Here is a 16,753-nt window from a genome sequence, read left to right on the forward strand (position 1 = left end):
AAAAACAGGCAGACGGAAACACGCGGGGACCCAAGAGCTGGTGGAGCGGGAGCGCAGCGGGGCACGTCGAGCACCCCGGGTGCAAGGACACAGCCAGCAGCAACGAGGCTCCCAGCAGGAGCCCCAGAGACCAGCCCCGATGCCAGGCTCACGATCCCTCGCCCTCCCTCCACCCCAACATCCCGGTGACGTCCCCGGCATCCCCCCGGGACCAGCCCTGCAGCCAGCGCGTCTTCTCTGCCCGCTGAGGGCTGCCATCGCCCCAGACAGGCGGGCTCCTCTCCCAGCACGCCAGCTCGTGACACAAGGTCTGGGAGCCTCGGGGGAGACAAAAGGGGATGCAGAGAGCCGAGGGGGATGATTTTGCAGAAAAGTAAAAATAAAAATGCAGGAATGGTGACCTCGGGCAGAGCCTGTTGGGATCTGAATGGTGGCTCTGTGCCGGCGGAGGGGCAGGGCGGGAGGCCACATGCAGCCTGTCCCAGCAGCTGCTCGGGACAAACAGGACATGGAGAAAAGGGGCAAGAGAGGAGGGTGAGCTCATGGGTCAGGGGCCCTGGGGTGGCAGGGGCAGAGGGAGCTCTGCCTTTTGCTGGGCAGGCTTGGTCCCCAGCACCCCAACTCGCACCTCCAAGCCTTGCTGTCTCAGGGCAGCAGGAGGGCACAGGGACGTGCTTTGGGGTGCTGCTGGGGTCCAGCCACGCTGGGTGCAGCTGCAGGGTGGCCCCGCTGAGCACGGCTGATAAGGGCACCCCAGGGCCCATGCAGGGAGCTGCTGCCCTCGGGCTCTCCCCAGGGCTGGGGTGGTTGGGGTCCCTCTGGGCTCGGTGTCGCAGCCTTCCCCTCCTGCTCGCCAGTGCCAGCGCCGCAGAGAGATCCCACCCCGTCAGCCCGGGTCAGCCGCGCTGCCTTCCTCCCTGCCCACAGCCTCCTCGCCCAGCCCTGGTGCCTGTCAGCTGGTGCATGAGCCAAGGCGAGCTCTTGGGCTCATTTCGGAGGTAACCACACAATTAAAGAAGCTCAGAGCATGAGCTCATACTCCCTCACGCTCAGGGAAACTATAAAAAGGCTGAAGCAGAGTATGTGAACTAACGCAATTAAAGGAGCAATTGGCTGCTGGCTGGGAAGGGAGGAGCTGGCCCAGCTGGCCCCAGTTTGCATTCGGGATCCTGGGCAGCGGCTTGGGCTGGTTTTGAGGCGAGGGCCAGCGCTGCCGGGAGCTGTGGCAGTGCCTGCGGGTCTGGAGCCCTGCGGTGGGCTGCAGCTGGGTGCTCCAGCCCCGCTCCCCACGGGCGGGCCTCTGCCCCCCCCGCCACGGCCGCTGGTGCCTGAGCCCTTGCAGCACTCGTGACCTGTACCGGCGACAAAAGGGCTCTCGCGAGCCCCCAAGGAAAGGGGAAGCAAACGCAAAGCCCTCCCTGGCGCCGTCCCCCCTCCGAACGAGCCAGCAGCCCAGCTGTACCTCCTCCTGTCTCGGCTTGTTTTCACAGCGTGTCCTTTGGCCGCTCTCTAATCCCAGGACAAATGCTCGTTACCGAGACCGCCCCGGCAGCTTGTGGCCCACGCTGTGGCCGTCCCTGGTCCTGTCCCCCAGCCCATGCCCACCAACACGACACCTGAACCTGGGCCGGGGGCAGCGGGGGGGTTTGCAGCAGGATACCCCAAATCGGTGGCTTTGTGATGCCGCTTCTTTTTGTGCGGCTTCTGGTTGCTAAATCACAGCGCCCTGACTCGAAGTAGGTACTTTCCATCGTTGAAACGTCCGAAGAGCCGCAAGAGACACTTTCCTTCTGCTGCGCTTTTAGGCCCGCTCGGACAGGCGAGCCCCGGGCGGTGCCAAGTGCTCGGCTCGGTGAGCCCCCCCGGGCCGGGCCGGGAGCTGCGGGGGGGCGGGGGCAGGGCCCGCCGGGATCTGCCGCCCCCGCGGGGCTTTACTCTCCCTCCGGGGGTCTGGCCCCAAACCCCGCCGGGGGCCGGAGCCGCGGGGGCCGGGGGGGCTCCCCGGGAGGAGCACACGGCGGCCGCTCCCCCCGAGCCGCCCCCGCCAGCCCCCTCCCCCGGCCCGCCCCGCCGCGCTCGCTCTTTCTTCGCCTTTTCTTTCTTTTTCCTTTTTTTTTTTTTTTTTTTTTCCTTTCTTTCTTTTCTTTTTTTTTTTTTTTTTCCGCCCAGCAGAGGCGCGGCGGGCGGAGGGAGCCCGGCGGGGCCGGTGGGGCCGGGGCTGCCCGCCCCCAGCTCCGGGAGGCGGCGGCGGGCGAGGAGCCGCCCGTGGAGCGGCGAGCGGGCGAGCGGGCGGGCGAGCCGGGCCCCGGGGCAGCGCCCGGCCCCCCGGGCAGGACGAGGGGAGGGAGAGTTGGTGCCGCGGGCCCCCCCGGCCCCTCTGCCACTTCCCAGTAAACATGGTAATTCCTTCTGCTTTCCTACCCTTCCCACGCCAGCACCTGCGGCCTCCCCGGCCCCCCCCCCGAGCACGGGTGGGAGTCGGTGGGGAGCGGGGGCGGAGGTGGGGTGTAAAGGCGGGGCGTGAAGGCGGAGGTGGGGTGTAAAAGGCGGAGGTGGGGTGTAAAGTTGGAGGTGGGGTGTAAAAGGTGGAGGGGGATGTAAAAGGTGGAGGGGGATGTAAAGGCAGAGGTGAGGTGTAAAGGTGGAGGCGGCTGTCAGGGTGGAGGGGGCTGTCGGGTGCTTGGGGAGGTGCGTGCGGGGCTGCTGCCCGCGATGCTTAAACTTCCCGGCAAAGTTTGGCAGGGGCTGGGGTGCAGCAGCCGGGGGCTACTGGGTGACCTGCACAGGTACGGGACACGCAGTGGAGCCGTCCCTGGGCTTGGCCAGCGCCATGGTCACCGTGGCCACTGTGTGCCGGTGGCCCGGGCTGCGGGCGATGCGGGGCTGAGCGCCGGCCTCTCGCTGCGCCGGGCTGGGGCTGTTCGTTAGCGTTTGCATCGTGTCCTGCCAAAGCTGCTGACAGCGGGAGCTGCGGGAGAGGGAGAGGAATTGTTATTCAGAGCTGGTCCCGGCGCTCAAACCTCGCTCCTTCCTGAGCTGGAGGGGGAAAGGAGACGGAGCTGAGTCACTCTGTGGCTTTGGGTAGGAGTTAAACAACTTTACAGCACCAAAACACCAAAGCCCGGCTTGTCTTGTTGGTGTAAACCACTTTAAAAAATATGGGTATTTGGGGAGAAATATCAATCTCTATTTAACAGCACTTTGGCTTATTAAAATGGAAATAGCTTTGCAAATGTAAATCTCCTTATGCTCCCTAATGCCTTTTGTTTCGGTTCTGCGTTCCCTCGCAGCTGGCAGAGAGACATCGGCTAATTGGTTGCTTTTGGATTTCTAACGGCTCCCCGGCCGGCCTGGCCTCCGCTTCTCCTCTGAACGCGGAGCCACGGCACCGTGGTTACCCCCAAATCCTCCCCCGATGATGAAGTGCTCTGTGATGCTCCGTGAAAACTTGTTCAGTGACTCCAGGCCGAAGTTATTCCCCAGGGCAGCTCAGGCGGCGGCGGGTGCCTCCATCAGTCGGTTCTGCCCGGCCGTTGGCTCGCGCAGTCCCCGCTGCTGGACGCGCTCCTGGGCCGCTTCACTCCACTGACGGGGGAGCAGATTTGTTTATTCGGTTGATCCATCCTCTGGGTTTTGGTGGCGATTTGGCAGATCTTCCTTTTTCCCCTGCAGCAGGGCTGTCCCCCTCCCCCAGACACCCTGAGTTTATCCCAGCCGATTTACCCAAACTCAGGGTGTTTCTCCCCAGCGCCAAGGTGTGGGGCTGTGTGTGGGAGGCTGTGCCGGGGTTTGGGGGGACGGTGTCGCGACAGACGCTGGGTGTGGGATGGGGCTGCTGGAAGCGTGCGCCTTCGCCCCGTCAGGCCACGGTCTGTGCCCCCCGCCCCGCAGGGCCCTCCCCGGCAGGGAGCCGAGCCGGGGAACGGCCGGGTTTGGGGCTGCCCATCGCCCCACGAGGCAGCCTGCCTGCAGTGGGGCCCTGGCCTCAGGGGACCTGGCTTCTCTTTCTGTTTTCTTTTTTATCAGTGCCACATGAGCTTGGCCAGTAAGTTCAGCGCGGTTTCCAAAGAGCTGGCTTCGGGGCGCGCTGGGGCTGTGCAAGGGTGACTCTGGCAAAGGCAGGGCAGGCAGCGCTGGCCCGTCTCTCGTGGGGCGTTGGGCGCTGGACGGATCCCCCTGTGCGCCTACAGTCGGCAGCTCCTCTCCTCCGTGCCGGGGCGGGGAGGGACCCGAGCTCGGCGGTGCCAGGCGGGGAGGTGACGGGCACCCGGCCGGACTCGGCGCCTGGGAGCGGGCGGCTGCGCGGGGGCAAGAGCGAGCAGGGAACTGGGCTTTACCCTGCAGTGGGGCTTTTCCAGAGCGAGGTCTCTCGTCCCTCCTAGGAATTGTGCAGAGACGAAGTGTGACAAAACCGGTGGTGTGCGGAAAGCCTGGCAGGGAATCGCACTTGCAGATCAGGGCACCAAGAAGGGATTTGCTCTCCGCCTGCTCTGCCCAGGCCCTGTGGCTTCTCCTGCCAGGCCTAAGGGCAGGAGATCTCTGTGTGGAGACACGGAGAAAAAGTCAAGAAGAATTATCCAAAGCATGACTGCAAAGTGCTTTAGCTAAAGCGCATTAAAGCTAATTAAGCTGAATTAATGGGGGCCACTTTGTCTCTGTAAGGGCTCCCAGGCCAGGGATTAGCTGCCTGAAACTAATGCTCACCTTCAGCTAATCCCACCTTCAGCTAATCCCACCTCACATCCTGGGTTCCTGTGCAAGAGCACGGGGATGACGGTGAGCTATGGCTGCCTGAGGCGCAGGACCTGGAGGATGCTCATCCCTGCAGCACCCGGGACCCTCCACCATTAAATCGAGCGCCTGGCCCCAGGTGACAGGCTCGGCTTTGCCGTGGGCTGCAGCCAGTGGCAGAACTAGGGGCTCCTCAGTACCTGGGGACTGGCAGAGGTAGCACACACCACGCTCTGGAGGAGGAGGAGGAGAAATATCCTGCTGCAGAGCGGCAGGTCCCCGGCCAGCCAGGCTGGGCCTGACCCTGCACCACGCAGAAACCTGCATCTCTCGCGCGGCAGCGCCGTTTCCAGCAGAAAAGGTGCTATTTTCCCCAGCCTGAGTTGTTGCTTATCCGAGCCTCTCCTGCAGAAACACTCCCAAGGAGTTGGAGAAGTCTTTGTCTGTCCCACTCGCCGCCGGGCTCCTTTAGGCAGCCATGTCCTAGTCACCCCCCCACTGCCTGCGAGGCCCCTGGCATTTACCAGGAGCTGTCGGATGGCTTCTCTCCAGGCACCCTCTGTGCAGCCGAAGCCTGGAGAGCAAACTCAGAACAGCCACTTTACTCGTGGCACAAAACCGGCATGCTCGCTCCGGTGTGGACGCGGCGCAGGGGAGGGGGCTGTAACCCGGCAGAGCGCTTCCCAGAAAACACTCCGAGGACTAATTTTCACTTTGGCAAGTTCAGTGATGAGTCTGAACCAAAACACCCTATCCATCTTCAAGATGTTTGTCCTTCCTCCCATCCGCTGCATTCCTGCAACGAGCTGCTGAGCCCGGCACAGCCCCACATCCCCGCTCCTCCGTGTCTGGCTCGGCTTAACCCCTTGGCTGCCGCAGCTCCTCTGCCTCCGCAGGGCCAGCGTTCCCGAGCAGGGCGGCAGGCCGTGCTCGGGGCTCAGCTCGGGCTCCCTAAACCACAGCCCAGCACTGGGACCGGACCTGGCCGTGCTCGTGCCCGCGGGCTGCGCGGCGCTTGGTGTGCTCTACGCCTCGTTCCTCCCCACTTCCCAGCCCGGGAGGGTGTGGAGCCCCCCGAGCTCGGCGGTGTTGCCAGCGTGGGACCCGGCAGAGGCGCGGCGTGGGATGGTGGGCACAGGCTCCGTGGGGGGTGACGGTGTCCCGTGGCGGGGCCGCCCTCCCCACCAGCATCGCTTTGCTCCCGCAGGACGCCGGGTCGCTGGACGCGGCAGTGCAGAGTGCCCTCCAGGCCCTCTACCCCCCCTTCGAAGCCACGGCCCCCACGGTCCTGGGCCAGGTGTTTCGGCTGCTGGAGACCAGCTACCGGGGCGATGGGCTCTGCTGCCTGCTCCAGTTCCTCATCCCGGCCAAGCGCCTCTTCGAGCACGTGCGGCAGGCAGCCTGTGTAAGCCCGCGCGTCCCCCCGCCGCGGTGCCCTGCACCCCGGACCGGCCGGGGAGGGGTTTGCCCTAACGCGTGACACCCTGCACGGCCGTGCCCTGCGCCGGGCTGCAGGCTGCCTCTCTGCATGTCCCCCTCCCTTCCCCATCCCCTCCCCGTGGAGGGGACCGTGGTGTGCCCAGCTCCCCGGGATGGCTCCAGCACAGAGCCTGGCGCACGCGGTCCTTGCAATAAGGGTGGGGGGACTCCCCAGTCACCTTGCCTTGCCCCTGCTCCAGTGGGGCTTTCCCCTCTGTTAGCACATGGGGAGCACTCAGCACCCTGGGAACGGCCACAAGCTCGGGGTGGGTTTGCAGGGCCTTGCTGTGGCTCGGCTTGGGGACATCCCATCGGGTCACCAGGCTCTTCAGGCCCCATCGTGGGAAGCGCAGAGCCGGGCAGCGAGAACGCGCGGGGCCGGCCGGGAGGGTCCGGAGCTGGCAGGGGGCTCTCGCTCACGCACTTTGTTCTTCCTCCCTCCCAGGCACCCTACTTTAACTGCATCTTTCTCCATGAAGGCTGGCCCTTGTGCCTCCACGAGAAAGTGGTCGTCCACCTCGCGCCGCTCAACCCCCTCCTGCTGCGCCCCGGGGACTTCTACCTGCAAGCGGAGCCCTGCGAGGAGCACTCGGCGCGCCTCACCGTCAAGCACCTCTCCCGGGACTTGCGCACGGTGGAGGAGACGCCGGTCCCCGAGGCCGCGTACGCGCTGCTCTTCACCAACGAGTGGCTGGAGGAGATCAACAGCGACCGGGCCAGAGCCCCCCTGCACACCTGCCTGGTGGCCACCGAAAACGGCATCGCCCCGCTGCCATGGAGCAAGATTGCCACGCCAGAGTTCATCGACAAGCCCAAGGCTGGAGCCGACAGCACGCCCACGGGCACCCGGCACGGCCCCGCTCCTGAAACAGCAGGCAAGCCGGCAGCACCCAGCGCACCCGTGCCCCACGGCACAGCGGACGTCCCGGTGCCCTATGGCAACGTGGCGGGCACCATCCCGGGCTGCAAGGTCACCTCTCGGAAGTCGAGCCAGGGAAGATACCCGGGACTGATCAAGGTGGAGCAGGCTGGGCCACGGAAGAAGCCAGCCACGCTGGCCGTGCCCAGCCTCTGCGAGATCATCAGCCAGAACCTGGAGGGCGAGTATGTGGACCTGCTGGAGCTCTCCCAGGAGCAGCTGGACCTCCTGGCCAGGGCCCTGCCACCCGCCTGCCCGGCGGGGCTGGTGGGGGCCGGGGCCGAGGCGACGCTCCCCTGGGCAAACGGGGGGCCAGATGCCTGGCCCTGTGGGGGGGCACCAAGCTCGGAGGAGGGTCCCTGCTCCCCGTGCCTGGGGAGGAAGCTGAGCCAGGAGCCGGGGCCACTCAGCCCACGGTGCCGCCACCGTGACTCCTACCTGGCTGCGCTGCAGAACCCGGTGAGCTTCGGCCCCGGGCTGATGGCAGCCATCCTGGAGGAGCCGGACGGCCCTGGCCCTGAGCCGCCCCCCACCACCCGCCATGAGACCCCCGTGCAGCACGGGAAGGGTGCCGGCAGCCCCACGCTCCTCACCCGCCGTCCCCGCCGAGCGAGTCCCGGGGCGCAGGCGGAGGCGTTGGTGCGGCATGGCAGCCCCCGGCTCCCCCCGGCCTCCAGCCACAGGTTCTCCTTCCTGAAGGGCCCGCGGCTCGGGGCAGCCCCCGGGGACGAAAGAGCCACCAGCCAGCACGAAGGGGCCTGGAAGAAGATGTCTGCCATCTACTCGCCCAGGATGGGCAGAGCCAAGCCAGCCGGGAAAGGTACCGACCGAGAGGGGCTGCGGCGCCTGCCCGGGCTCTGCGGGGGCTTTTGCATTTCTCAGCCTCATTGTGCATCGCCAGCTCCTCTCTCCTCTGTCCCTGCGGGCAGGTACAGATGCGGCAGCCGCTGCCCCCGCGGAGGAACGGTCCCTGGACGGCACCGGCTGCAAGAACGGTCCCTCCGTGCCCAGCACCGGCACCCCTGGCCGGGAGCCGCCGGCCTGGCAGGACCTGCACGCCGGGCTGCTGCGCTCGGGCATCGTATGCCTGCCAGGTACCACCGGCACCGCGAGACCTCGGGGGGATGGCGGGAGAGACCTCCAGAGGGAAAACGCCATGCTGCTGGAGAGGGTTTTCTGGAGGAAGGTTTCAGGGTTTTGCTGGAGGCCAGAAACCCCCCAAGCGAAAAATTTCCTTTCAGCTGGGCAAAAAAATTAAAAACATAAAAACAAGCAGTCTGCTCAGAGCAGCTGCCCCGGCTCCCAGCTGCCCCGAGCCCTCCCACACCATTCCTCACCAGTGAAGCCGTTCAGCTTTTAGCTGCCAAACGCAGCTAAAATTTGGCTTCTTCCTTTTCCCAAGAGCTGAAAAACAGTGACAAAAACCATATTTTTTTCAGGAAAAACGTCCCCAGCAGCTCTGCCCTGGCATTTCCAGGGCTGGCTGGTGCTGCCCCTCGGGAGGGGAGCCTGCATAGCGTTAACGTGGGCTGAGCCCCGGGAGCTGTTCCTGCTTGGCGAGCAGCAGGATGGGAGCCCTGGCCCCTCTGGGGTGTCTCTTGAGGCTGGAGTTTACAGTCGGGGGGGGGGGCTGCCGGAGGGGTCATTTGTTCCTTTGCCCCCCAGGGAGCTCGGACAGGCTGGGCAGGGCCCTCCTCCAGGTGACCACCAGCGGCAGCGCCTGGGGGGCCGCGTGGTGCTCAGCGGCTGAGCTGGCGAGGCTCATCCTCTACCTCTGCACCCTCCCCAGGTAAGGGCCAGGAGGATCTGCCCACCGGCTGCTTCCCCGCTCGGGGGTCCCGGGCAGCCCCCGGGCCAAGCTGGGATGGGTGCCCAGCATCCCTCCCATGCTGGTTTGGGCACATCCCGCACGTCCCCACTGTGTCCCGCCTGCAGCCACCCCTGAGGACCTTGTGCCATTCCTCTGCCAAAGGCACGTGGTTCTGAAGGGCTGGTGCTGCCCTTGGCCGGGGTGTCCCACAGGGACAAGGCCACTGCCCGTGCCTGCCGGTTCCTGCCTGCCCTCGCCCTGCTGCCCCCGGGCTCTGAGCAAGTCCTGCCCGAGGGAAGGACCCCCGCCTCGTGTGCTGCTTCTGACCCGTGCTATCTGCCTCCTGCTCACTGGATTTCCCCTTGCTAGGCGAGAAGCGAAGGACAGCGGGGTGACTGTCGTGGTGGATGCCAGGAAGCAGCCGCCCGCTCCCGCCCTGTTCTCGGCTCTCCGCTCTGTCCAGGTATGCCGGGCTCCATGTGCCTGTGCCATGGACGTGCCGGGGGGTCCCTGCCTGGGAGCCAGTGCTGCCGCCCTTGGGGGGTCCCTCAGAGGTCCCCTCCCCTGTGCCCGCCGTGCAGGGCGATCCCCTGGCTGGCAGCAGCCTCTCCAGCAGCCCCTGGCACTGCCATGCCTGGGGCCGCGGTTTTTACCCCACTCCCAGATTTTACCCGTAAGCAGTGCGGCTTTACCGAGGCAGCTCTCGGCTGCCTGCAGCTGCATCGCAACGCAATAATGTGAAAAACCCACGTCCCTCTTGCTGCCTCCTCCCCGGCAGCCTGTCCTGGCTCCTGGCTCCCTGTAGGTCTGACAGCATTTAAACAACCGCCACTTTGTTCCCAAAATTGCTGATAAATCTCTAATTTCTGAGCACATCCGCAGCAGCACAGACCATCCCCCAACGGGGCACAAAGACCCCGTTTCCCCCAGCCCCCGAACTGAGCTCGCACCCGGCGCTTGCGTCTCTCCAGCTCCTCGAGTGCCAGCCGTGAGGTACCGGCGGTTTGGGACTGAAGGTCCCTTCCCAGCCCGGCAGGATCTGGCCTCGGCCCCGCGGCGTGCCCCAAACCCCTTCAGCATCCCGCTAGCGGAGCTCACCTGGAAGTGGCTCCGCAGCGGCGGGCGGCGGTCCTGGCAGGGTTTCCGTGCGGGTGCTGAGGCAGTGCTGCAGGAGTGCCCTGCGCCGTCCCGGGGCTGCGGGCTCCTCCCCACCACAGCACCCTTTGCCTCCGCGTGCTCAGGGCTTCAGGGCTTGGTTGCAGCCTGCCCGATAAATCCCACGCCGGGCCCAGTGCTCCCTGCGCAGAGAAGCGTCGCTGGTACAAGTGAAGGGGTTTGCTCAGGCGGCTCTTCCCACGGGTCCCTTCTGCCAGCGAGCTGGTGGGTGGGACAGGGTTGTGGCCTGAGTGACCCATTTCCACTTCCCACACCAGCGAGCTCAGGAGCCTTTTCCTTTGTAACGATCTCACCGGCCTCAGCCGACTGGGGCAACCGAGCCCCGGCATCACCGCAGGTAACCCGGGGGCTGCGCCGTGGGGTTTGTCGTGGTGACTCTTCCCCGCCTCCCGCAGAGCGTCTCGCCGGGCTGCATCCACACCGTGCTGCTGCTGGCCGAGAAGGAGCTGGTCGCCCACCGCGAGAAGCTGCCCGGGCTGCAGGTGAGCCTGTCCCGGTCCCCTCCTCGCGTCCCCGCCTTGTCTCCTGTGGGAAGAGCAGAGCCAAGGTGAAAGGAGCCTCCCGCCTCGGGGGACCCTCACCTGGAGACCCCAGTTCCCCTGCTCGGGGACCCCGGGCAGAGCAGCGCCTCGCTGGGACGGGTCACCCCACACCAGGTGCAGGGATGGGTGCCCTCGGGCCCACTGGACCGTGCGGGTGGGGGAACGCTGCCCCAGGGCAGCCAAGCACCTTCCAAATCGCCTCCAGTGGCCCCACACGGGCACTGGGGTAATAAATCTAAACTCGAGAGGATTTATTATTCTTTTAGTGCTGCTCAGTTTAATTAATATTATGTGAAATATTAATGAGCCTGATCACCTAGCTTGGCTGTCGTGGCAGATTATTGCTGTCCCGGCGATCTCCCATGCATTCAAATGCCGCGGAGCTGCTGCACGGTGTGTGTGCTCAGCCCGGCTGGCACGCCGCGCTCCCGGGGCCGCAGGGTGCTGAGGTGGGGACCTCAGGGCTGGAGAGGATTATGCCCCCTGCTCCAGGCTGTCCCGGGGGATGTTTCTGGGGAGGGACTGGCACAGTCTCGCAGCACTCACGAGCCCCGTGCCCGCAGGTGGAGACCCTGGCATCGTTGAAGGCTCTGGGCCGCCACGTCGACAGCTCCCAGCTGACACAGGAGCTGGACGGCACCTTCCCCTACTGCCACGGCGAGTGGGTTCAATTCTTCCAGGTCTCTGTTCTCACACCATTAGCCATCATCGCCTCACCTTCCCCGCGGTGCCCCTCCGTCCCCACCACAGCTTCTGTGTCTCACAGACATCCCTGGAAAAGCGGCAGGAGAGCCCAGGAGAGGGGATGGAAAGGGAGAGCTCTGAGCACAGGAGGGCAAACCCCTCCTGCCTGCTTCTGCCTGTAACTGCCCATCCACCTCCACGCTCCCTTCCTCCTCGGCTTTAACCCTCTGCCCCACAGTATTCCCTGCTCTGGCCTGGCACTGCTCTTCCTCCTCCCCCTCCTCCTCCCCCTCCTGCCCCTCAGGGGCAGGCTGCCCTCCCGCCCCGCTGCTTGCCCAGCCACCCCAGCCCCCCTTGACCTGCCGTGTGTCCCCCCCCGCAGAAGCTGCATCCCTTCACGGCCAGCCTCCGGCGGGCATCCGAGCTGCTGCAGAGCTGCATCCAGGAGCTGCGGAGCGCCGACGCGCTGGCGGGGACGCAGGTAACGGGCAGGTTGTAGGGCTTTCCAAAGAGCCTGTCTGCAGGCCAGCACACAGCGACATTTCACCCCGGTCCCCCAAAACTTGGTGCCACCACTCCCTGCCTGGCTGCCCCTGGTCGCAGGGCTGTCCCCTGTCCCCTTTTCTCATCCCTCGGGGTGCAGCTCTGGGTGCTGATCCTGCGGTGGCCCAGGGGCCACCAGGCAAGGCGCCGAGTGAGACGCGTGTCCGACCCTCCCTCCGCAGGATGCGGCCGCATGCATCGGGAGGCACCAGGAGCTGATGCAGAGGGTGCTGAGCGACCCACAGCTGGTGCACGTGCAGCGCGAGGCGGGGGCCGTGCTGGCCAGGCTGCGCAGGGAGGCCGCCCGGCTCAGCACCTTGGCCGGCGTCAGGTAGGAGGGGGCGGCTTCGCCGGGAGAGGGGTGCCAACACCGGGGAACCCCGGCCTCCTCACTGGCCGACAGAGCCACCTCCCCAGGGACACCCCGGTCCCATGAGCACGAGCTGCTTTCCAGCTGCTGCCGTGCTCCCTCCTGCCCTGCAAACTCCCTCCGAGCCGGGAGCTCGCGTCTCAGACAGCCCGGTGCAGGAATTCCCGGGGGGAAAGGTGCACGGGTCCCTAGAAGGGCCAGGATCCAGGCTGGGCTCAGCAAGACCTGCAGCTATCCCTGCAGGCTGGGCTCAGCAAGACCTGCAGCTATCCCTGCAGGCTGGGCTCAGGCAAAGCCACTAGATGGGGCCAAGCCCCGGCGATGCCGGCCTCGTCCGTCCGTCCGTCCATGCACACAGGCAACGCCAATCCCACTGCTCCCTCCTGCTCCCTTCTCCCAGCTGGGCCGGGCCACACCGACAGCCAGCGCTTGCATGTTCCCTGAAATCCATCTTGCTCCGTGGGCCGAGGAGATGTCAGGGCATGTGCAGGGCCGGGGTGCTCTTCAGCAGCACCCCGGGGAGAGCCCTGGTGTCCTGGGTGGGCTCTGGGGATGCACGAGGCGGGTGGGGAGGAGGTCTCTTGGTCGGCTCCTGCCCGGGCTCTCGCCAGCCACACGTGCGGGGTCGTTGCCCATCCGCTCCCTCGGCCTCCAGCTCCCACGTCCCAGCACCTGCCCCATGCGAGGCTGCTGCCCGCCGGAGAGCTGCCTCGGCCGGTGTCTTCAGGAGGAGCCGGCGGCTCGCCCGGCGGCACCCGGCACTGACAGCCCCTCTCCTCCCCGGCTGCCAGGACCAGCATGGAGGTGGCCGAGGGGCTGTACAGCCAGCTGGAGGAAGAGCTGCACGACCTGGTGTCCCAGTCCAACAGCTGCCTGGGGCGCCTGGAGTTCCTCCGAAAGGTCCGGGAGCTGGAGACCGAGTTCGGCAAAGTGAGTTGGGCGTCCCTGGGGTGCCGCAAGTTGGAGTCGTCCTCCACAGTGTTCCCATGGCTGAGCATTTTGGGCACAGTTCTTCAGGTTTTGATGATGAAGGAAGCGCAGAGAGTCACAGGATTGCCTGAGCTTTGATTTTCACTACGGGGCAACTGTGTGTAATCACGCCTGGGGTGGGATGCCCCGCTCGGGGAAGGAAAGGGAGGTGCTGTGGAAGCGGTGCTGCCGGCGGCCAGTCCTGCCTGACCCTCGTTCCGCTCTCTTGCAGCTGGGGAGCTGGCTGGATGGGGAGGCAGCGGCGCAGCTGCGGGAGATGGGTGCTGAGGAGTGGAGCCCCGACAGCTTCCAGGGCTCCGCCGAGCAGTTTCACGAATTCCTCGTCCAGGCAACAGTATGTATGGAGGGGGCTCTTCCGTAACATGCATCCCTCAGGTATCGCTCCCAACAACGTTATTAGGTGGTTCCAGCCCTTGCCTGGTGATGAAGATGCTAATTTAGAAATGTTGGAACGTCATTACAGAGTTAGATACAATCAGCTCAAAATCCTTCAGGTTTGGAATGAGGCTTTTGGGCAAAACTGGGTGTCTCCAGGCTGGCTGGGTGAAGCTGCAGTTTTGAAGCCCAGCGTTGCCGGGGTCTTTGGGCAGCTCTGCTCCAGTGAGGGGGATGGTTGTGCTGCTCCTTGGTGCACTTTGGGCTGGGGCTGCCGTTCCCAACCCCTCCTGCGCTGCGTCCTTCGCAGCCCCCTTCCTCCCGCAGGGCCGGGCTGCAGAGCCTGGACTTCCACTGGACAACAAAGAATGTGGTGACAAGGATTTGTTCCTCCCGTACCCCTAGATATGGAGGCCCATTAGGTACCTGCGACGCAGGGAGGACGAAGCAAGGTGACTCCACTTAGGACAGCACGAAGCATTTTGTGCATTTTGAGCTGAGCCAGGACAGAGATTCTGAGAATCCCCATTCCCTCCGTTTGTTCTCCCTTGCCCAGAAACGTTTCCCATATAGCTTTGACAGCGGTGCTGAGTGCTGACCCGCAGAGATCCTCCCCCTGCCCACCCGTCCCAGCGCAGCAGGTCAGCGCCGTTTCCCGAGCGTGGAGCTTGTCCCTTCCTGCCGTCCCTGCAGGCTCAGCACCGGCACGGCCTGGCCCTGTGTCAGGAGGCGGCTGAGATCCGAGACGCGGCTTTCCCCGAGGCCGAGCCCTTCCAGGCGGCTGCAGCCCTTTTCCAGACGAAGCTGACGAGCTTCTACAGGCAGGTGGAGCGGCGGCAGGCGGAGCGGGAGCTGCTGCGGGAGCTCGGCCGGTTCTCCAGCAAGGTGGGTGTGCGGGCTCTCCTCCCCCAGGACCCGGTGCTGGCTGGGCAGCCACAAAAACAGCCGCTCTTGCCTTCTTTTCTAGATCACAGGGTTGAAGCTGGACTGCAGGCAGTGCTCAGCCCGGGTGAAGCACGGGGAGGGCCAGGCGCTGCAGTGTCTGCAGAGCTCCTTCCAGAAGCTGTCGGTGGAGTTTGCCCTGGAGAAGCTGCAGGAGATGAAGGCTCAGGTGTGCAGGATGCAGAGCAGCCGAGGGCTGGCAGCCTGGACTGAGGCATGGCACAGGTACCAGGAGACCCGGCAGATCCTGGAAGAGATGCTGGCAGAGCTGCAGGAGGCCTGGGGAGCGCGAGCCGATGGGCAGGGAGACTCCTTTAGCCCCCCCCGCTCAGGGTCTGCAGCCCCTTGCAAGGAAGACCCAGTCTGCAAAGCAACTGCCAGGCCCCAGCCAGCGGTGTCAGGGGGCCGGGGGCCGGTGGAGCAGCTGGAACCCAGTGCCAGGGGGCCAGGCCAGCCCGGGGGGCCAGGCCAGCCCCAGGCCAGCAGCGCTCCCAGCCCCGCGCTGGGCGCTGAGCCGAGCTCCCCGCAGCCCCGCTGCTGGCAGGGGCCAGAGGGTGACCGTCCCTCTGACCGCCACGTCTCTGCTGACACCTCCTCCCCAAACCCCGAGCATGGAGCCTGCCTGGGAGCTGCAGGACACCTCGCCCAGGAGGGCAGCCAGCCCCTTCAGAGGCACCCCTTCACCCCGCCTCCCCGGGCGCGTTTTCCAGGTGCTGGCCCGTTGTGTCCCACCCCTGTGCCCCATGGGGCTGTCTCGGCCCCCAGCACGCATGGTCTGCCTGCGGAGAAGCGGGCAGAGGCCACGCAGTACTTCCAGGTTTCCAGCCAGAGCAGTTTCTCCTCTGAAGACTCAGACTTGCAGAACTCCACCGAAGACACGCTGGCAGCAAGCCTAGCTTTGCCCCGGGACCTCCAGAGTCCCAGATCACCTTGCCCCTCTGAAAAGCCCCCCCAGATCGTTTACCTGGAGAACCACCACACCGAGAGTCCAGCTAAAGCAAATGACAAGTAAAACCAGTCCCTTCCAGTTGGGGCTGTTTGTGTCCAGTTTTGGAAGACTCGATCACCAGCTGGACGCGACGCACCGTGCTCAGAGGTGGGACGCTGGGATCCGTTGCCCAACCCTCGGTCCCAGAGTCCTTCAGGTCCCTGTACTTAGCACTCACCCCGCTGTGGAACAGCAATAACCCCATCACCAGCCTCAAGAGGCTCGTTAATAATCTACTAGGTGTGTTGCAATCCTCGCCTAAAGTGCATGTACCGCTACGAGCGCCGAGTTTGCCTGAGGACAGCGGTGAGCAGCCATGCTCGGAGCGTCCCGTGGGGGCACAAACCTGTGCCGAGGCGTTCCTGCCCGCCAGCCCCACCGCGCTCCCCGCGGTTTTACCGTCCCCCCGCAGCCCTGGCCAAGCAACGGCGCCAGGCATTTTGTTTGTGTGTACTCCTTAACGTGGGACTAACGTTAGTAACGTTAATAAACCTGAAGAGAAGCGCCCGGCGTGGTTCTCATGGGGCAGAAGGAAAAGCCGTGTCCTGCCCAGCGCCAGGTGCTGGGCTGCTCGCCGTGCTCCCCGCTGCTGCCCCAGCCCGGTGCCAGGGGGCAGCCGGTGCCACCGCGAGAGCCTCATCTTGCTGACAGCAGGGTGGCCCTGCTCAGGCCGCTGCCGGCTCAGCCCTGTTGTGCCCTGCCTCGCCGCACCGTTTGCAGGATGAGTCCCTCTCTCCCCCCTGTAAGGGTTAAATGCCTCCGTCGCCGGTTCTCACTCCCATCCTACCTCCTCCCCAGCACAGGGGCGAGGGTGGTGTCATCCTGCCCAGCCTCCCCACTCACTGGGAACACGCTGTCCCCAAGCCTCGGGGATCTGGCTGAGCTGGGCGCGACCTCACCGATCGCCACCCGAACCAGCCCGGGGTCCCCGGAGACCCCGTCCCGCCGAGCCACACCGCCTGTTTGGGCACCCGGGAGCCCGCGAAGCCAGGCCGGGGACGGGCTGAGCATAATGAGCTAATCAAGAGACATCCCAGAAAAAGCAGTATCTCACGTAGGAGCTGTTCCAGAAAACCTCCCCTCCTCCCAGGCACGGCGCAGTCATGGCTCGCGGCCCCGTGTGATGCTGCGCCTCAGCAAAGGGCACTTGCCCATCCCAGTGTTTGTGAGCATCGCTCATACCCCCCTCAGCCTTGTTTTTGCC

General features: G+C 65.3%; 1 protein-coding gene across 2 annotated transcripts; it reads left to right on the forward strand.

Moving 5' to 3' along the window:
- Positions 1-2,301: 2,301 nt before the first annotated feature.
- KIAA1755 (KIAA1755 ortholog) lies at positions 2,302-16,053 on the forward strand. 2 transcript variants are annotated; one of them, XM_042801270.1, is made up of 14 exons: positions 2,302-2,399; positions 5,939-6,136; positions 6,656-7,949; positions 8,059-8,223; positions 8,795-8,918; positions 9,309-9,402; positions 10,511-10,597; positions 11,221-11,337; positions 11,724-11,822; positions 12,067-12,215; positions 13,046-13,184; positions 13,456-13,578; positions 14,313-14,504; positions 14,587-16,053. In XM_042801270.1, exons 1-14 carry the CDS (start codon positions 2,397-2,399, stop codon positions 15,571-15,573), a joined length of 3,771 nt encoding a protein of 1,256 aa, XP_042657204.1. In that variant the 5' UTR covers positions 2,302-2,396; the 3' UTR covers positions 15,574-16,053. The 2 variants fall into 2 exon arrangements, with proteins under 2 accessions (XP_042657204.1, XP_042657205.1); XM_042801271.1 differs by having other exon boundaries at positions 13,046-13,154.
- The last annotated feature ends 700 nt before the right edge of the window (positions 16,054-16,753 follow it).

Source organism: Tyto alba, unplaced genomic scaffold (assembly GCF_018691265.1).
Source record: "Tyto alba isolate M040663 unplaced genomic scaffold, T.alba_DEE_v4.0 Super-Scaffold_33, whole genome shotgun sequence".
Classification (NCBI taxonomy): Eukaryota; Metazoa; Chordata; class Aves; order Strigiformes; family Tytonidae; genus Tyto; species Tyto alba.